At 39.7% G+C, this 21723-nt stretch overlaps 2 protein-coding genes and 1 pseudogene across 3 annotated transcripts; 2 read left to right on the forward strand and 1 right to left on the reverse strand.

Moving 5' to 3' along the window:
- Positions 1-208: 208 nt before the first annotated feature.
- LOC102719774 (protein NOI4-like) lies at positions 209-2742 on the forward strand. Of its 2 annotated transcripts, none has more exons than XM_015838343.2 (3): positions 209-379; positions 2067-2258; positions 2384-2742. In XM_015838343.2, exons 1-3 carry the CDS (start codon positions 374-376, stop codon positions 2423-2425), a joined length of 240 nt encoding a protein of 79 aa, XP_015693829.1. In that variant the 5' UTR covers positions 209-373; the 3' UTR covers positions 2426-2742. The 2 variants fall into 2 exon arrangements, with proteins under 2 accessions (XP_015693829.1, XP_006656004.1); XM_006655941.3 differs by having other exon boundaries at positions 228-379; positions 2381-2742.
- A 6805-nt stretch (positions 2743-9547) lies between these two features.
- On the forward strand, positions 9548-17428 carry LOC102711987 (annotated as a pseudogene).
- A 1377-nt stretch (positions 17429-18805) lies between these two features.
- On the reverse strand, positions 18806-20703 carry LOC102712268 (leucine-rich repeat receptor-like serine/threonine/tyrosine-protein kinase SOBIR1). Its single transcript, XM_006656830.3, has one exon. The coding sequence runs from the start codon at positions 20533-20535 to the stop codon at positions 19093-19095; it is 1443 nt and encodes a 480-aa protein (XP_006656893.2). The 5' UTR covers positions 20536-20703; the 3' UTR covers positions 18806-19092.
- Between the last annotated feature and the right edge of the window lie 1020 nt (positions 20704-21723).

Genomic DNA, 21723 nt, shown 5'->3' on the forward strand with positions numbered 1-21723 from the left:
CGCTGCCCTCTGGGCCCCGCCTCCCCCCCACCGACGCGTGGGCCCGGCCGCGCCGGTCACATTCACATGCGCGTCGCCCAGACTCCGAGGCGTGGCCAACGGACACAAAACGAAAAAGCAAAAAAGGAAAAGAAAAGGCGAGAAATACTATATTTCTTTTTAATTTTTATAGCCGCTCTAGGTATAAAAATCTACCGACTACTTTTCCACTTCGATTCGCCTCCTCTCCTTCGTCTCTTCCTCCCCGCTGCCGTTGCCGAGCTCCTCCTCGCCTCCCGTCCCCGTCGCTTTCCCCTCCCGCGCGCGCCGAGAGGAGGAGGAGACTTTCCCCCCTACAGAGTCCGTGCTCCCCGGATCGAGCTCGGCGCAATCCATGTCGGTGAGTGATGTTCTTTTCGCCTGCCCGGTGTATGTGTGTGTGTGCGCGTGCGTTTTTTTTTCTCGTTTGATACTGATTATGGAGTGCTGGGTTGCCCTGGCTAGATCGAGATGAGCGCGCCCGCCCTCCCTTCCTTGGGATTATATTGGCTATAGAGGCGAGGGAGGTTGAGTTTTTGAGGCGTGTGGGAGAAAGAAAAATGGGGAGAACTAGATGGGTGTTTGGTAGTATGTCAGCGACGCACGGCAGAAGGGACGTTATGCAGTTCTAAGGTGTTGGGAGGAGTTTGAGATTCAGATGATGTTTTGTTCTTTCGGTTCCAGGATTGTTGGCGGTCAGTGTTTCCCGCTAGCCTCTTTATTGGTAGAGTAGAGAATTGGGGTTAGGGTAGAATGTGCAAGTTTCTGAAAACAGAAGTAGCGAACAAAAAGTAAGAGAATATGTCAAATTGGTAGAAAGGAATGTCAAGTTGAAACTTTGATCAAGCTTGGGTTGCTTTACTAAAAACAAGGGGATATGCGGCAAAGGGAGAACAAAAGGCAGCATGATTTCTGCTGCTGAGATGGCATTACCGCATTACAAAGGTTTACTTCTAGTGAATGCCAGGGCTTGAATTCATGAAAGCTCATTAGGTTCCAAAACCCCATGAAGCAATTGTCAGATACGAGGTCCCCTGTCCCCCATATCACATAGAACTGCAATTTAATGCATTCAGGCAGCAAATATACTACTGTCCTATTTACTGTTGTGTACTGTGCGACATGCATAAATCAATGCTGGCTTGTGCAGCATGAATAAACAAGATGCATCTGTACTATAGCCTATTAAGTTTTCTTGGTTCATTTCGTTGAAATTTGCTACCTATGATTGTGAGTGTTACATAGCATTTTGTTCTCCCTTGGTAAATCCTCTTTACTTGGTGAGATTCATTCTTTTGATATTTCACTTATGGGGAAATGATACACATACTTAAATTTCTTTTGGTAATTCTAGCCAAAAGCATTAAATGGGCATTCTACCACGTCCAAAACATTGATCCTCCTTTGGAGAGGGTGCATCATGGATCAAGCATCTTGATTGTTTGTTAGCAAACATTTTGCAGCAATTACAAAAGCAGAAGGATCCTATGCCTCAACTAATTTAACTTTTTTTTTGCTAAGAAACGTTGCTAATGATAACCTTATTAGATAAGATTTTCTCTGTTGTCAAATTGTCTGACTCCATGTATTGGTGGTTGGGCATCTAGCTGTGCATTGTCAATAAACTGCTGGCAGTGCTACTCTTTCTCTGGTTATTGGACAGTCAATCTGATCATTATGTTATCTGAATGTCTTATGCACAGGCTGTGAATCTACATAGCTGCTCCATTATATGTTCTGATATTTTACTCAGGTTCATGTATTATAGTGTCCTTTAAGACTGTAATAGACAGGGGGATATAGCATATATGCTACATCATCCTTTAGTCCCTCAAGTGATGGCCTACTATGGATTATCATCCTTTATGTTCATTACTTTCTTCTTTTTCGGTTTTCAATTTTTTAGACTGCTATACATGAGTTCTTTCACATTTAATTTCTAATTGTCATTCTTTCTGTAGCATAATTTATCAATGTAATTTTATAGTCTACTCATATATAATAAAAGGTAGAATACCCCATTTATATGGATCATTATGTTTTCATAGGAGGAAGCAGGTCGTCCCTTGCCCAAGTTTGGTGAATGGGATGTCAATGACCCAGCTTCCGCTGATGGATTCACAGTGATATTCAACAAAGCCAGAGATGAGAAGAAGGGTGGGAATGGACAAGATACTGATTCACCCTGCAAAGAAACTAGGCCTGAGAGGGTGGAATCATATGCCCCCAAGACAAACTCGGTATGTTTCCTATATTACTCAGATTGACTATATTCCTCCGAATTTCTCCTTGATGAATATAAGCTAACCTTATTCAATTATACTTAACTAGACATCATTAATCTCATTGTTTTGATGTGCAGAAGAAATGGTTTTGCTGTGTGACATCCAGCCCTACACAATCTTGATGAAAACGAGTGCCATGCGTTGCAAAATTACTATCCTTTAATTTTGCTATATACATACTATCCATAAGACCTTGTAGGGATACCCAGACTTGCTGTGCTGCTAGAATGGGAATCTCTTAAAACTCGAGGTGTGTGTATGTATGTGTGAGGGTTCTCAGATGCACATTCGGACAGATGAACTTCTGATTGTAATTCTAGTCTTCCCTGCTGTGACCTTTTGTGATGTAGTCATGCTTCAGTGATATAATGAATCTCACCTATTGATATAACTGCACACGTGTAATTGCAGCTTCTGATGTTTGATGCACTTGATCAAATGGGTTCTTGTTAACTCGATTTTTACTAGTGGCCATGATTTAGGAATATTATTAACTTTTACAGGTGGCATGCTTAGTTTGAAGATTCATGATGACATCATAAGGTGTAGGTACTCCCTCTGATCTAGAATCAAGTCGTTTTATATATTAACAACCACTATTTTCTGTTAAAATATATTCATATACAGTAGTACTTTACTTAACAAATCTATACAAATGATCACATACAAACAATCCAAATATTAAAAAAAGAAAAAAAGTTAAAAGCTTTTAAAGTTTAATTTGGATGTGTACAAAGTGACAGGTTTTTTACCACGAGAACGAACAACTAGGTTTTCTTTACTACGAGTCAACAACTAAGATTGCATTTTGTTGTGCTCCAAACTCCGTATAATAACAGGTATCTTCACATAGCAATGAGACACAAGTTTAGCAGAAGTTTTGCGCTTGGCCAATTGACTACGTTTTCGTGGAGGGTGTTGAGGTTAAGATATTTACTGGTGGTAATTGTGTGGTAACGAGAGACCTTATCACGGACGACACAAGAATCGAGAGGTAAACGAAGGCTTCCATCGTTTCGGCCGGCAAATCGTTTCGCATTTACAATGGCTGGCAAGTTAAAATTTAAATTTTTAAATTTAATTTTAGATTTGATTTTATGGTTTGTTCACTGTGGTTTATTTTATAACCTTTTCTTTTGAGTCGCTATACACACGTAAATAAAAGTTTTACCTGCAAATTATTTTTTATTTGCAAAAACACGTTTTCGCTTTTTCTTCTAAAAAGTGAAATAATGGGAGCTGAAGTTACTCACGGAATCTTTATCTTTATTCCTATAAACATTCCCAATGAAAATAGTTGATATTACTGAATATGTTACCCACACCACCGATTCCTTGATTGTTAAAAGAAAAAAAATGTACTCTATACCTACATGTTAACTACCTTTACTAACTCTATATTTTTTCATGAAAAAAAGCAATAAATAGATATGTGTCAGTAATAAATATATGCAGTAATTAAGAGATAATCCATATGCTGTGTTCTTTTGTGAAAACGAAGATGAAGATCTTATGGTTTTAGTGGTAGCTATTTAATGGTATAATTGATGGAATTAACTATTATAAAATTAAAAATCTACTTTAAAAATGTGACAAGATGAATTTATATATAGAAACATTTTTAAAAACTCATTGTTTAGCAGTTCAAGAAATATATATGTGCGTGAAAGTAGGAAAAAAATTAAGAAAAAAATCAGTAGAAAACAACTCAACCTTTAGCTGGTTGGATAATCGTGTTCTTTCTAATCTCTATAGCTTATTATAATATTTTTTCTTGGCTTTTGCATGTACATGTGTATTTTTTTTAAAAAAATATACAGAAGTTATTCATATCATATTTGTAAAGTAGATTTTTAACTTTGCAGTAGTTAATTTTATTGTTTATATCATTAAAAAATATAAAATATTCAGATATTTTTTTTATCTTTCTCCTTTATCAGCAAAAGGACACATGTGTCATATCGTCTCTGGCACCCAGAGAGTCTTGAGTTAGTCGGACGTCTTTCATCTTTGCCCAGATGGCTTGCTACTCTTCCCAAACTGACAAATATTTATTCCCTGTGTTCGAAAATATAATCATTTATTGATTATCTAGCACATATGAAGGTTAGGCCAAAAGATATTATTTTAGTCAATGATCGGGTTTTACAATTTTGAATGGTTTAGATTCACTTTTTAAGCTTTTGTCTGGTTAAATTAGCACAATAATACTTACAGCATGGTATAAAAATTTGAATCTTAGAAATAATCGTATTTTGAAACAGATGGAAAAACTAAGTGCGACCCCGCTGAAAGAACATGACATAAAAACACTCCGGGGCACGGCCCAACCTCGTGTCTCCATCTTGATTAGGGTGCATACAAGGAGAGATACTATTGTTTGGCAGTGGCTCATTTCCGGTTATTAGGATAGTTCGGTCCAATTTGGAGAATTTCTAGTAGTGCAGCTTTCGGAAGGTCTTTTAAACGGTATTTAGCTTTTGAGAATATGTATATACCGAATCCAAAAATAAATTAATACCCAGAAACTAGAAAAATTCAACTTTTCTAGATTATGAAAAACTGATTTCTTACCAACATGCTTAACAAAATTTTAAACTTGCTAAACATGGTCTTAAACTTTTTGGTATTTTTTTCATTATCATTCATTCCGGTCTTGATTATTTTTAAAAAAGCTACAACCAACTATTATAGAAATTACAATAGAAATGGCTGCAAAAATCAAATTAATAGCTTGATTTAAGTTAGAAAACAACAAATTATGTGTAGTTCTTGTAATTCTTAAACTAGAACATATCTCCGAAATTAACGATCGATTTTAAGTCGATCAAATTCCGCTACCATCACCACTAGCGATTGGTGTCAGCCTAAATGACACTATCTGTAAGGAAGGATAATTGTTATTTGATGTTAGTTTATTTAGTTAAATCCTGTTTATTTTTTTCCAAATTGTAGTGCCTGGAACAGCTCTGCAACCTTTTCGAGGCAGATGCATGCATGCTAGCCATGGTATGGAAAGAAGTGGTATCATCTGTGTAAATCACCACATAGATATCCCGCGCGTTGCTACAGAAGAACTGTATGGTAAAACAATAGATATGAGTTCTAATTTTTCTAACTACTATACAACTTTTTTCATGTGTTTATATATTTTTTTGTGCGTTTATCAGTTATCCATAAGTTATAAATGATTGGGTTGTATAATACTCCATCCGTCCCACATTATATGGGATTTTGATTTTTATTTGTAATGTTTGACCACTCATCTTATTCAAAAATTTAGTGCAAATATAAAATATTATAAGTAATAATTAAACAACTTTTAATAATAAACAAAATAATAAACAAACTAAATAATATTTTCAATTTTTTTAAATAAGATGAATAGTCAAACATTACAATTAGAAAGTCAAAAATCTTATATAATATGGGACTGAGGTAATATGTCTTTTAGGGGAGGAGATACTATTCACTCTTGATAAGTCATCAAAAGGCTAAAAACGATTGAGAAGAGATACTATTCACTCTTGATAAGTCATCAAAAGACTAAAAACTATTGAGAAGAGATACTATTCACTCTTGATAAGTCATCAAAAGGCTAAAAACGATTGAGATGATGTGAAAAGATGCAATTTATACCCTTGATGTATCACCTTAAGGCTAAAAATAATTAAGGTGACGTCACTTTATGAGAGAGAAGAGAATTATATTAATTATAGTTAGTAGGCATGAACTTTATAGAAAGAAGAGATTCCTCAGTCCAAGCAACATAGCAAGTTCAATAGTATAGCCAAATGTTGGCTGCAAATCGTCTATAGCCCCTTAATAGTCAATTCATACAATAGTTACCTATAAACATATACCACACACTTAATCTACAGTCTCACCTATCATACATACATGTATCTTGGAGTCCGTGGTGCATTGGAGTTCGTGATATAGCTAACTATAAATCTATAGCTCATACTTTTTTCTCTTGTCTCACTTATAGTCTGCTACTCTCAGATTGCTGAATACCCTGCCCCAATGTTTACCGAATCAACCGCACTGAACCACATGATCTGCTTTCTTCTACGTGTGTAAACCAGTGTAGATGGCTTTGACCAATATTCTTGTCTGCTTGAACCACATCAGGTTGCAGTTGCAATGCATCCTACCTATTTCATTCTGCCTAGTAGACGTCATGCAGTTTCTCAGCCCTATCTTTTCGCCGTTGCTCGCCTATAAGCTAAAAAATAAATTTCTAATCTTAAATTTAAAGTTGATTTTAGGATTTTTTTAATCATAGTTTATTTTTTAGACTTAACTTTTAGATTAATAAAAACACGTATATACAATACAAGCTTTATTCATAAATTATTTTTTGTTTGTAAATATGTGGTTTCACCTTTTTTCCTAAAAAAGCCAAGCATTTGCAAAACTGCTTCCAACTGATATATTATGTCTAATGACAAACCGAGATCCACAGATTCGTGCTAATTTATGTGACATACCAATTCCTAGTCGCAGTTAAACAACAATAAATTGTGCAGTTTGGTGCACTCGCTCACCAGCACACGCATGGATGAAACTTCAGAGGTTTCTTCGAAGGGCAACAGGAACCTGTATTCAGGCCACGATTCGGCGTGCGTAGATAAGTTAACTTATATCCTAGCATATAAAATATAGTAATAGATTAATACATGATTAATTAATTATTAAGAAAATATAAAATAGATTAATATGATTTTTTAAAACAACTTTCCTATAGAAAATTTTTATAAAAGATACACTGTTTAACAGTTCGGGAACCGTACGCGTGAAAAACGAGTAAGGCTTAGTTAACTTATAGGGGGTGGCCGAACCGGGCCTCAATCAGATTTCAAGAAGGTGCCAAAGAATGTTTGGGAGATTGTCAAGCAAGGAAAGAACCCAGCTGTGTTTAACTTCACAGCGAGGAAAAGGTAGATAAAGCACAATGGCATCATGATAAAGCAAAGAGAGTGTTTTCTAAAGCACAGACATTGATAGCTAGCAATGCAAAAGAAAGAGGCAAAGGAAACTCAGACTCACAAGGATTAGGAGGTCCAACATATAAATCCCTCCACCTGCGTCTGTTGTTGACGAAGGCTGCTGGTTCACTCTGGATTTACTCTTACAATTTTTTCAAGAGGGTGTGACTGCGTAAGTGAAATCTAGTCTTCTGTTATTTTTCAGTGAAACCTGATCTCCTTTTTCAAACGTTTTTATTTGCATCTCTTCAACATTTTTAATCCTCAAGTTTATCAAGTTGTGTAAATCAACACTGTTTGTAATTCGTTAAAATGGCAGATTAAGAAAGTGCTTGTTGAGATGATAGCAACTAGTGGCTTCGAGAGACTGTAATCAGGCAAGTTTTAACAAAAAAAAAAATTAAGAGAAGGTGCCAGTGATGGACTGTTTTCAGTTTGGAGATGTCATTGTTGAGGATGCCATCAGCAAGCCCTACAAGGTGTGAGTAGCTGCTGGGGTTCGTCAAAATCCGGCAAAATCACGCAGGGTGACTGGTGAGTGAGGTCATACATTTTCAGTTGCTTTTATGTATTATCTGATCTTTTTTGAGGCATGTATTATCTGATTTTTGACAGAGTTCTTGTGTGACATCTGAAGGAGCCTGTTCCAGGAGGGCAGATAAAGATAGCAAGGACAAGGGGTGCGTTCGCAACTGTGGGCTAATTTTTCCCCTTCTTTTCCATACGCACGCTTACCGAATGGTTAAATAGTATGTTTTTTAAAAAATATATAAAAGTTTCTTTAAGAATTAAATTAATTTATTTTCAAGTTTATGGTGACTAATACTCAATTAATCATACACTAATGATTTTTTTCATTTCGCGTGCGTTGATTAGCCCAACTGCCACATGCAGTTGTGAATGCGCCAAAGTGTTCGGCATTTCATGGGCCAACAGCCACATATGGCATGAGGTTACTGTTGGGAGTGCAAGAGATAGGGTAAGCATATGCATTGTAGGACTTTTTTTTTTCAAATAAGGCTAGACGATACATTATCTAATTGTAATTTGGGACTTAAATTAAAAGAAAAACAATCTGCCAATGCCAAAATTTCTAAACACAATATCGGCAAAATGAGATTACTAGTCCTAATGGAGCCTTAAAATGATTCGTTGAAAAGTTACCATCGGTAAATAGCACCGAATTCCATTTTTGCACCCTAAGAGCAAGTATAATAGCAGGCTACAAGCTGGCTAAATGCTTATGTGGAGGAGAGAGGAGGAGAGTAGTTGGCTATAATCTTATAGCCAGCTTGGTCACAAGAACCAAGAAATTATATGAGAAAGACATGTGGGTCCTGTATTAATGATAAGGAGCTAACTACTGTATGAGTGGACTAAGAAAATACTATAAGAAGTTTTATAGCCAGCTTGTTGGCTATATTATTATTCTTGCTTTAAAGCCCAGACGGTCCAAGGTGGGCCGCGATGTCACTAATTTCTATGGCCCAACATCATTAAAACATTAATAATAGATACTACTCTCAATACAAATATCATTCATTCATATTTACAACGTTATTACTCTCATTCTCATATAAAATATGATTTTTTTATTTACTCACTTATCGTATTATATTTAATCATATATAATAGTTTATTTAATTTTATAAACACCATATATTGTAAATACGTTTATAGTGTGCTAGAAAGTCTTCACAGAGGACAAAAACATCTTGTAGGGTGGTGTGGACTGAGTCCTCGAAGGGTTCTGACATCTGAGCCACACCCTAACCCGTAACAGTTACTGCTAATAAATATAGCGGAGGAAAGGCTCGTTCTTTTCTTCTAATTAAATTTAGATTTTTAAAGCTTTTACACGTAAGATTCTCAAACGGTTAAACGATGCATTTTTTAAATAAAAAAGTTCCGTTCATCATCGTATATTTCTAAATTAGATTTTTAATTTTATATTGGTTAATTTTATAGTTTATATCATTAGATATCTATTAAAAAGTTGAATAATCTTTTATTTTTCATCTCGGGCCGACAAAGAACACGTTCAGTGATAGTCTCCGTGCCCTTGCAGCGACAGCAACTCTATGATAAAGCAAAGCGGAGCTTCCTCTCTCTGCTCAGATAGTTCGGTGCCAAGAGCTACCAACTCTGCTCGGAGAACGAGATCGAAGTGCCAGTCCCCTAGTCCTATTGCTCGTGGTGCTTGGTTGCTGCGAGATCGAATCGAAGGGAGGTCGAGCCGAGTGGAGCGGATCCATGGCGGAGACGGTGCTGAGCATGGCGAGGTCGCTGGTGGGCGTCAGCAAGGCCGCCTCCGCCGCTGCCGACGAGACAAGCCTCCTGCTCGATCGGCGTCCAGAAAGACATCTGGTACGAACTGCTCATGAATAATCGTCTCTAACTCCATCTTAGAATCGATTTTTACTAGAAACAACGCAATGCCGCGCGCATCTAAATAAATACTCTCTGATATTTTTAAAAGACGTAATTAATTTTTAGATTTACGTTTGACCTTTATCTTCTCTAACTTTATCTTAGAATCAATTTTTATTGGCCGCCAATTCTAATCCGAACGAAGCAGGCAAATTAATGGCTGAAAAAAGTGCACAAAACATATTATTGCTTACCTATGATATTTTACTAGATGACTTAAATTTACAGTCATGTAAGAAAGCATGAGCTAAACTTTTAGTATAAAATTTTGATACCAATGTACTCCCTTCTGTTTTTTTTTTGACGTTGGTTAGTTTAATTTTAAACTAGCCAATGTCTAATATTTAAATATGGAGGGAGTTCGTATTTACACTAAAATATGGTACGATATCAAGTATGACAAAAAAAAGTTCATAATTTGGAAATGCCAATTTATTAGCTACATACCATACATATGATTAGTATTGTATAGCGTTACCATTTTTTTTTGGCTTGGTTAGCTTGGCTACAAACCAAACAGACCCACAAAAAAAGTGTCATGAATCATGTCTATGAAATTCCATTGAACTGAATGTACCCGCTCTTAAAAATGTATTGTTTTCACTCTGTACCGTTTCCTACTAGAAATATAAATTTAAATTTAAAACAAAAGTCTTAATGATGTTAAAGTAAATTATGAAAAATCACAAAAAAGGTACATTATGAAAATTTTAGTCTATTATATTATATGAATCAGGGTAATACTGGATATATCCTAAATTGCTTTCAAATGAATAATTTCCAGGTATATCAAAGATGAGCTAAAAACGATGCAGGCATTCCTAAGAGCTGCTGAAGTTATGAAAAAGAAAGACGAACTGTTAAAGGTTTGGGCAGAGCAAATACGTGACTTGTCATATGACATTGAAGACTCCCTTGATGAATTTAAGGTCCATATTGAAAGCCAAACCCTGCTTCGTCAGTTGTTGAAGCTCAAAGAGCGCCATCGGATTGCTATCCGGATCCACAACCTGAAATCAAGAGTTGAAGAAGTGAGTAGCAGGAACACACGCTACACTTTAGTCAAGCCTATCTCGTCCAGCACTGAGGATGACACAGATTCCTTTGCAGAAGACATTCGTAATCAGTCAGCTGGCAATGTGGATGAAACTGAGCTTGTCGGGTTTTCAGACTCGAAGAGAAGATTGCTAGAAATGATCAATGCCAATGACAACAATGGTCCCACCAAGGTAATCAGTGTTGTTGGGATGGGTGGTCTAGGCAAGACGGCTCTTTCAAGGAAGATCTTTGAAAGCAAAGAAGACATTACGAAGAACTTCACATGTAATGCTTGGATTACGGTATCACAGTCATTTAATAGGATTGAGCTACTCAAAGATATGATACGCCAACTTCTAGGTCAAGATTCTCTAAAGAAACTCTTGCAACAATTGCAAGGAAAGGTGGTAGTGCAAGTACATCACTTTCCAAGTACATGACAGAAGAACTCAAGGATAAGAGGTATTTTGTTGTTCTTGATGATCTTTGGTCTTTGGATGCATGGAATTGGATAAATGATATTGCATTTCCTAAGAATAATAAGAAGGGCAGTCGGATAGTAATAACCACTCCGGATGCTGGTCTAGCAGAGACGTGTACCATAGCCTCACTAGTCTACCGCCTTGAGTTCTTGCAAATGAATGATGCCATAACTTTGCTCCTGAAGAAAACAAATAAAAAACACGAGGACATGGAATCAAATCAAGATATGCAGAAGATAGTCGAACGAATTGTAAATAAGTGTGGTCGTTTACCATTGGCAATACTTACAATTGGAGCCGTGCTTGCAACTAAACATGTAAAAGATTGGGATAAATTCTATGAACAACTTCCTTCGGAACTAGAAAACAACCCAAGCCTAGATGCTTTGAGGAGAATGGTGACACTTGGCTACAACCACCTACCGTCTCATCTGAAACCATGCTTTTTGTACTTGAGTATCTTTCCTGACGATTTTGAAATCAAAAGGAATCGTCTGGTGGATAGGTGGATAGCAGAAGGGTTTGTTAGAGCCAAGGTTGGGATGACAGCTAAGGATGTTGGAGAAAGTTACTTACATGAGCTAATTAACCGGAGTATGATTCAACGATCAAGAGTGGGCATAGAAGGAAAAGTTTTGAGTTGTCGAGTCCATGATATCATCCGTGATATTACGGTTTCAATCTCTAGAGAGGAAAACTTTGTGTTACTACCAATGGACGATGGCTTCGATCTAGTGCAGGAAAACACTCGCCACATAGCATTTGGCGGGAGCATTTCCTTTAGAACAGGATTGGATTGGAGCATTATTCGATCATTATCTATTTTTGGAGACAGACCCAAGAATCTAGTGCACATGGTTTGTTCAGATCAATTGAGAATGTTACGGGTCTTGGATCTTGAAAATGTGAGGTTTTTAATCACTCAAAAAGATATCAACGACATAGCATTGTTGCGCCACTTGAAATACTTGAGTATTGGAGATTCATGCATTTATACGGTTCCCAGATCCATTGGTAAATTACAAGGCTTATAGACTTTGACCATGAGAGGAACATACATTGCAACACTACCAACTGAGATCAGTAAACTCCAATGCTTGCATATTATTCGTTTTGGAAAAAGGGTTCATTTTACAATAAGGGCTCGTTATGACAATTTTAGTCTAAATCAACCGATGAGGTGCTTAAGTAACGCAATTTGTCTGTCCAATATGTTCACACCATCTGTTAGTCGTGATGATCATGCAATACAGATTGGTGAATTGCACGTGGCCACTAGAAGCTGTTGGTCAAAATCACTTGGCGTGAAGGTACCCAAAGGAGTAGGTCGTCTGACAGACTTGCAGGTCCTAGAGTATATAGATATCAATCGGACTAGCAGTAGAGCAATCAAAGAGATGGGGCAGTTAGGCAAGCTGAGGAAATTATGTGTGGAAACAAAAGATGCGACAAAGGAAAAATGTATGATACTATATACAACCATCCAGAACCTCAGTTCCCTACGGTCTCTGTGTGTGGATGCTGCTGGATCCTCAGATATTGGAACGCTTGAGTGTATAGATTCTATTTCCTCTCCTCCTCCCTTATTGAGGGCACTGACCTTGATTGGATATCTTGAGGAGATGCCCAGCTGGATTGAGCAGCTCACGCACCTGATGAAGTTGTACTTATATAGGAGCAAGCTAAAGGAAGGTAGAACCATGCGGATACTTGGGGGATTGCCTAACCTCAAGATCCTTTTTCTTCATTTCGATGCTTACGTGGGAGAAGAACTAGTATTCGAAACAGGAACATTCCCAAGTCTTGCAATATTTTCTATCCACGGGCTGGATAACCTAAGAGAGATCAGTTTTGAGGACGGCAGCTCGCCTTTGTTGCAAACGATAGAAATCTATCACTGCAAGTTGGAATCAGGAATTATTGGTATCTGTCACCTTCCAAAGCTCATGGAGATTTCACTTGAGTACGGGGCTAAAGTGGCTAGGCTTGGTCAGCTAGAGACAGAAATGGCCGCACACCTGAATCACCCTGTGCTGAAAATGAGGAAGGATCGAGGCAATCACGACTTGGGAGCGGATGCACAAGGATCTGCTGTTGAAATAGAAGCAACGGAGCCCCTGCCGGTGATCGCATTAACGACGAACGACAGGTCAGTTAGTCCCTCCATGGCAGCTAACTTGATTTCTCTGCTTTTTAGTATTAGATTTCAGCTGAGGCGATTTCAGTTTACCATTAATGTCGTACCTTGTTTTTTTTTATAAAAAAAATCGTACAGTGAAGAAGAGATCAGGGATGCAACCCTAGCTGCTACCTAGCTGTTGATCTCCTCTCTGGATTGGCGTCTTCCTCTCCTTGCACGCTGGCATTCCATCTGTGGGTGTCCCTGTGCCTGTGGAAACGTAACCGTTCCGAGGAGATGCCCGTTTAGGGGCTCTGGGCTCTGGCTTGCTTCTTGCGCGACTCATGCAACAGGTATGAATTGATCTATCTGGTCCGTTCTCCTGCAGTAATAAGTTACTCCCAGTTAGTGTTTTTGATGCTTAGTTTTTATCTCTATTTCTTACCTAGGTTGGTTGGCTGCTTTTACGGTACATTACACTTTGCTTGGTACTTTCTTCGTTTTACGATGTAAGATTTTTTTGCCTTGTTTAGATTCATATGTATATTAATGAATCTAGACATATATATAAATTATATACATTCATCAATTAATGAATTTAGACATGACTAGAAAGACTTACAATATGAAATGGAGGTAGTAGTAGTGTAGTAGGATCAGATCTAACCATTGATTTGGATGGCCATTTTAAATCTAACTATGTTTTTTTTATAAGTATATTATATGTTTTATTTGAAACTTTGATAAGATATATTTAGTAGTGGTCTTGGAGTGATTGTATCACCTTTATGTAATGACCTAAGATCAATAAAAACTTCCTTTATCTTAAAAAAGTAATCTATTTATTTTAATATTACATACGACACATAAATTTATCGTAAATTATATATTTTAGTTTTAATTTTACCTTTATAAAATTTTACTACGCATCTTGCCCGTGTAGTATAAGGAAATCATATCCGTTGGATCAAAGTAACAACAGACGGCGCGCATACAATTGTTTGGAGGGTACCTTAAAAAATACGGGTCGATTACACCGTGGTCAGGGATACGGTAAGAGCATTAGACAGTAAGTTGTGGTTTTTTATTAAGTTGTTTTCCATGCACTCAAATCTGAAATGGTTGTTAGATCCTGTTGTTATTAGGTGTACGGGGAGTTAAATTTTTTGCTAAGTTTATTGTTATTTCGTATTTTTTTCCATTTTTAATGAATATTAGGTTTTTAGATAATGATAATTAGTTGTCGTGCATCATGTCCGTCGCTCAGGCTGCTGGTGATTAGCCTTTTCTTAGGAAATGGTGATTATTTTTCATATCAACTGTGCGTGTGCGTCAATTTTCATTTCTGCTATTGTACACATAGTTCCTATAATTCTATCAAGTAGAAAAACTGCTAGTGAAAACCATACCGAAAAGTACAGGATCGAAAACCGATAACGAGGCACAACATTTGAGTATTTGAAGAGGCAAATTTTACCCGTACCCTACAGCTCCTCCTTGGTGTAGCATATTATGCTATGGCTTTACGGTGGGAGGAAGGGTTAGTTATCCAGTGTGATAAACATACTAATGATTAGTACATAAATAATTAGTTATTAGTTATTAAAAAAATATAAAATAAATTAATATAATTTTTAAAACAACTTTCGTAGAAAACATGTGCGCGGAAAACGATGGGGCTAAGATAACTTAGCCCTCTGGCCAAACGCGGTCTATACCATGTATCGGAAAATGCGCTACATGTAAGAGGTTTTCGTACGATCTTAGAGTATCCCCAACAACTCATCTATCACATCCTCCATCCTAGAAATAGAGGACGAAGAGTAAAAGTTAAGCTCTAGCAGAACATCTATCTCATCATCTATATTTGGATGTCATCTATATTAGGAGAGAGAAACTCTATATTTAGATGTTCTCTCTTCAATCCTTCAAATAGATATAGAGGATGCCATATACAGATGATCCGTTGGAGTAAAAAAGATATAAATATAAAGAATGAAAGTGTTAAGATAAGCTGCCGGAAACGTTCTTGGGACGAAACCAAACGGCCACGGCGCAGCAACCAAACAGCGAACGGCGCATGCAGGACCAAACAGGGCACCGCTGCTATCACGGACCGTGTCATCGTACAAGCATCGTACGAAAAGCTCGTACGCATAGCATCGCTCACCATGTATCTACCATCACTAGCTGGCAATACAATTAGCCAGTCATATCCGCACGTATGCTATAGTCATATATGGTTACAGGTGTATCGTCTATCTAGAGTTAGAGCCCGTTTAGCACATCTTCAGCTCCTAACTTCAACTTATCTAGAACTGGAGTTGTGCCAAACGGTATGGATTCTATTTTTTTTTAAGCGGAGTTGGTGGAGCTGCTTCTAAAAAATAAACTAAGGGGTGGAGCTGGGTTTTTGCTGCTCCACAGCTTCACTCCACGCCAAAAGACCCACTACCCTTTATTATTTCATTATCATTACTCAAATCTGTCACTCATGTACCCTAATCTATTCTCTCCCCATCTCCCTCCGTGTTTAGCGCACAACGGTTCGAAGCGGCGACGACACGCGTAGGACTCGGCAGCGGTACTTGTGGCACAATATATTTATATCATAGCATGTTATTTTGTGCTCATTTCATTTATGTTAATGATAATGCTACTATATATTATTACTAAATATTTATATTGTAGGTTAACTGTGATATAGTATTTGTCATATAGTATATTGTAACCATATAGTTGTGTTGTTTAAATTAAAAAATAATCAGTATTTAATTACATAAAAAAGAAACATAATTAAATTATGGCTTAATCATGACTACACATAATCCACAAGAGTATTATTAACAATATACTCTGTATCCTCTTTTTTAAGAGTTCTGTAGCAGACCAAGCTAGCCAAACAGTTTTGATATACTCTCAAGCTCTCACAGGAGCAGCTCTTACTGGAGTTAGAGTTTGGAGCTAAGAGCTGGAGTTTAGAGCCCTACCAAACGGACCCTTAGAGTCAAACTCTATAACTGTTGTAACTCCAAATCCAAATCCTCTGTAACCGATTGCATAGTATATACACATATTCTGCACTAACTCTAACATGTTACAGCATATACAACTAAATTGATCATATTTGTCATTCTTCATTCATTCTCTAACTGTAGGAGATATTGCTAATTGGTAGGTTGGACACGTCGATGATCAACTGGAACACATAGGACACATCACAGTGCTGTCCAAGTAACCCACTGCCAACAAATGGAAGAATGCTGGGTAGAGGTCCTTAATTTGGACAGGTGTTTGTTCAGTGTTCTTGCTGAAGCAAAAAATTCTGCAAGGTAGGTCATTTTGTTATAACTTATAACCCTTACCCTGCTATACTGTTTAGTCCACACAAAAATTATTTTAAAACCCTCTTACAAAATGCATCAATAGTGAAATCCATGATTTTTTTTTACTGCCCTGCCATGTAGAATGGTTAAGCTCATCTTCAATCTGCAATGTTTCTACCAGGATCCAAATTGGTGGCCTGGTGCTGCATCTGCATGCCATCAGAGATCATGACTACCGAATACTATTTCTTTACAGCGTTGAGGGCTCTACATCAACATGGTAACATGGGCCATATCGCTATGCATTTACTCCTAACTGATGGAACAAACAACCCGCGATCAAACTGACTGCAAGATCAAGTGCACAATCACTGTCAACTGTGCAAATATGGTGATGATAGTGGATAGATATGTCATATATGCTGCAAAGTGGAGACATGTACTTCATCTGAAATGTTCGTAGTGATACTATGGGTCTGTTTGGGAGAGCTTTTTTCACAGCTCCTAAGAATCTGTAACTACAGATTCTAGAAAATGAACTAAGAATCTAGAAGCTGGAGAAGCTGGGTTTAGGAGTTTTTCTAGATTCTCAGAAACTGGCTACCAAACAGCTGTTTCTTAGAATCTAAAGCTCTCCAAACAAACCCTATGTGAAATGTGGGAGGAACAAGCATGGAACAGAGATGATGGAGCATATCATCAGAAGATGAGCTACCTGTTTGTAACTGAAGAATGGATAGGGATGACAATGTACTACTACAGTCATGGAGTAATTCTTATTTGCGTTCAATTGGTTCATCTCCTTAATTACATTAGCTATCATTACGTGATGACACGTTAAAAAAAGATGCTGTTCCACATGGAGATGCAGGAGCATGGAGGTTGCTCCGTTGTTCTGTTATGTTCTGTAGTGCTAACATGGAAAATTGAAGTCAGTGGTCTTTACTGCTGGATGATAACTAAAACTTGTGCAAATATATAAAAATCACTACAAAATAAATAATAATTACATAAGTTTTTTAAATAGGACGGTCAACAAATCTAATGTCATCTATTAAGATACGACTAGAGTAGAAAAAATGGCAATTGTAGGTTGTAGCTTTTTTCCCCCTGATCTCTCAGATTCCTCACCACTAGTATTTTCTTTTTACCTGTCTAAAAACTTAGACGTTCTGTTTGTCAATGTTGTCAAAATTTTCTTGAGGCTGTCTACACAAATTTCCACCGATATTTAAAATAGGATAAACACGGCAAGAACTGAATTTGAGATGGAATGGATTTCCCCATCATTTATCCTCCTCGTGGTAGTCAATTTTCTCCATTGCGACATGCCGTGTCAAGCATGATGCGACCTATCCCTGATTTTTGAATTATTCTGGAGTAATCATAAGAGCACCTCTAATGCAGTGCTAAATAGAGGTATTTGCGTTAAAAAATCGGTAGAGTGCCTAGCTTAATCATGTTGTTAAGCATTTCACCAAGCACTCTCCTAAATATGTATTTAAGTACTTTCAAACTGTCAGGATCTAATAGGATCGCACAAATAAACTGTAATAGGAATTAGTGAGCAAAGTTTCACTTTGGTTGTGAAAAGTCTCCGTTGAGAGTGAGATTATGCAAGCACGGCAACTGCTTGATTACCTGTTTCAGACGGCATATTTTTGAACCACTTATAATAAAAATTCGCCTTACAAGAAATATTAATGTTCTATGTATCCTTACAGGACGCAAGAATATGCATGAATCGTTAAACCACTGACGAGCTACTTATGATAATCAAACGAAATCATATAGTCCTTCGGCTTTGTTTTTATTTGACATTTTCAACTTTTGAGTTTACGTTTTGATCGCTTATCTTATTAAAAAAATTATATAATTATTAATTATTTTTGTTACGATTTGATTTATTACTAAACTAACTTTAAATATGATTTAAAATTTTATTATTTTTTTAAAAAATATAAGACAAACGATTCAACGACGTCAAATTAAAAAAACCCTCGTGTAATTCTTCTGACAAAACAGTCACGTTTTGGAACAAAACAAGGTGGGATCAGATGAAGAACAGTCAACATCCCATCCATCTACCATGAATTAATCTAGTCCCGAACAACCATTTTAGTTTAATCCATTGTATAATTAAACTAATCACTTAACAAACATGGGCGGCAGCTGAGTAAACACGCACCAAATGGTCCATATCAACTGTGCCCCCCAGCCACCTTGACTCGACGACCCAGCACTATCACCACTAGTACGAAGAGGACCGAAGAAATCCATGGACTAATGGACACCAACCCGATCTCGCTGCCTAACTGGGCAGAGGAATTCACGATGCTGGTCTCGTTCTTCACGCGAAGAACGTGTGTGTTTAGTTCTAATTAATGGAGTAGTGTAGTGTATCTAGTTCTTGATCTGGGACAGCATGCAGCGGACGTCCTTGGCGGTGGGGCGCGCCTTGGGGTCGTCGGCGGTGCAGAAGACGGCGATGCGGAGCACGAGGAGGATCTGCTCGTCGTACCCTGCGCCGGCGATGGCGCCGTCGATGAGCCCGGCGTGGTCGCCGTCCTGCATCACCCGCCGCAGCCACTTGACGATGCCGACGTCGTCCACCTGCGTGAAGAACGGGTCCGTCGGCTCCTTGCCCGTGCCGAGCACCGCCAGGATGACGCCGAAGCTGTACACGTCGCACTTGGCCGTGAACTTGAGCGTCTGGTGGTACTCCGGCGCGATGTAGCCCAGCGTGCCGGCGACGTTGGAGGTGGTCATGTGGGTGTGCGCGTCGGGCATGGCCTTGGCGAGCCCGAAGTCGGCGATGCGGGCCTCCATGTCGTCGTCGAGGAGGATGTTGGCGGGCTTCAGGTCGCGGTGGATGATCTGCGGCCGCTGGGAGACGTGGAGATACTCCAGCCCGGCCGCGATGCCGACGGCGATGCGGAGCCGCGCCGGCCAGAGGAGCGCCGGCCCGCCGTCGTCCGTCGTCGTCGACGGCTCGGCCTTGAGCGCGTTGTGGAGGCTGCCGTTCTTCATGAACTCGTAGACGAGGCAGTGGCAGTCCGGCCGCGGCACGTGCGCGGCGAGCGGGAGGAGGTTGCGGTGGCGGATGTGCCCCACCGTCCGGATCTCCGACTGGATCTGCCGCGTCCACTTGTCCAGCTGCCGGCTCTCCTCGTCGCTCAGGTTGTTGTTGTTCTGGCCGGAGCCGTCGCCGGAGCGCTTCTTGATCTTCTTGATGGCGATGAACCGCGGCGCCTCCCCCTCCCGCTCCGGCGGGAGCTGCGCCTTGTACACCTCGCCGCACCCGCCGCGCCCGATCACGGCGAGCGACGCCAGCCCGTCCTCCTTCTCCAGGAACGCCAGGTGCTCCTTGTTCTTGATCAGCTTCGGGGTGAAGATCACTGTGTCGGACTTGCTCCGGTACCGGCCCCGCACGCAGTTGAGCGCCGTACGGAACAGCACCGACGTCGCCAGCCCGGAGATGACGCCGGCGAGGGACCCGACCACGAACCCGATGATCCAGTTCCGCACCCGGTGCTTGTGGCTGCGGTGGCGCTTCCCGGCCTCCGCCGCGGGCTCCGCCGTCGAAGGAGGCGTCGAGTTCGACGCCGCAGGAGCGGTGTGGTTCGCCGCACGAGTCGAGTTGCTCTTCTCGGCGAGCACGTACCTGTGCTGCGGCACCGGCACGGCGGTCCGGCGACGGCGCACGTACTCCCCGGAGCGCCGGGCGACGGCCGACCGCGTCACGTCGTGTCCCCCGCTGTAGCACTCGACGGATGAGGCTACCAGCAGCAGCGCGACGGAGGAGACGAGGAGGGGGAGGAGGGGAGACTTCCCTGGCGGCGCCATTGCTGTCGCGGTGTGAAGGCGCTGAGCTGAGCTGAGCTGAGCAAGAGCAAGAGAAGCGGCATTTAATAATGGCGGGGCCGGGGAGGCGTCGCCGCGTGGAACGGATGGACGGACGCGATGGCGCTGGTCGAATGGATGGACGGTCCAGATCGGAGCGAGGGCGACACGCGCGGCGAGTCTGATCGGGAGGGGAGACGACCGTTGACTTGGGGGTGCGAAGTCGTGAACCGGGCAGGACGGCGGGGGTGCATGCGGAGGTGGGGAATTTACCAGAATGCCCCCGGAGAAGACCGCAGCAACGACTTTGGAAAGGGAGATGTTGCTTGTCTGTGCAGGTTTTGGGCCGGGCCGCCGCACGTCTCCATTGTGGGCCGTAGTGAAGATGGGCTAGACATTGGGCCTGGCCCATCATAGGAAACGTGCGCTATGGCCTATATTGCCTCTACGGATGAAAACGGCTCGGAAACGAACGAAAACCACATTTACCATTTTCGTTTCAATATCATTTTCGGAATCGGAAACCTCGGATAAAAAAATAGAATCGAATATTGTTGAATACAAAAAGGGACGAATTTGAATTGGACCGGATACGGTAACGGAAATTTATCGCACTATAAAAACTCTCAAACCGAGGTTACAATTATTTTTCTAAAACAGTAGATCAAAAATTTCAAACATTACCAACTAACCATACCACTTTTTATCATCACAGTTAAGTTCATAGGTCACTTTGTTAATGATTATCTAAATACCAAATAAAAACTATAATTTATAAATTATTATAGTAAAGTACAAATCATGCATATTATTATATATGTTTTTATATATCATATTATAAAATAAAGTGTCCATAGTTGTTACAAAGTAAAGTGTTTGTATATATGTTTTTATTAAGGACTTAAGGCTAACTTGCTGATGTGAGCTGGGCCATTTAGGTTGATATTGTGACTTTATGTCATATAGGTTTTCAGAAAAATTCCGAGAAAAAATCCAGAAAGTTCCCGACCGGTTCCGATTTCTGACGGACAGTGCCCTTACCGTATCTATTTCCGTTTCCGATAAATTCCAAAAAAAATTCCGACCAAAGATTTCCGTTTCCGAAAACTGGCCTGGAATCCGAAAAGATTCCGAACCGTTTTTATCCAACACAAGAAGCAGCACGAGAACACAAACAATGTAGGAGTTCCT

This window comes from Oryza brachyantha, chromosome 6 (genome assembly GCF_000231095.2).
Source record: "Oryza brachyantha chromosome 6, ObraRS2, whole genome shotgun sequence".
Classification (NCBI taxonomy): Eukaryota; Viridiplantae; Streptophyta; class Magnoliopsida; order Poales; family Poaceae; genus Oryza; species Oryza brachyantha.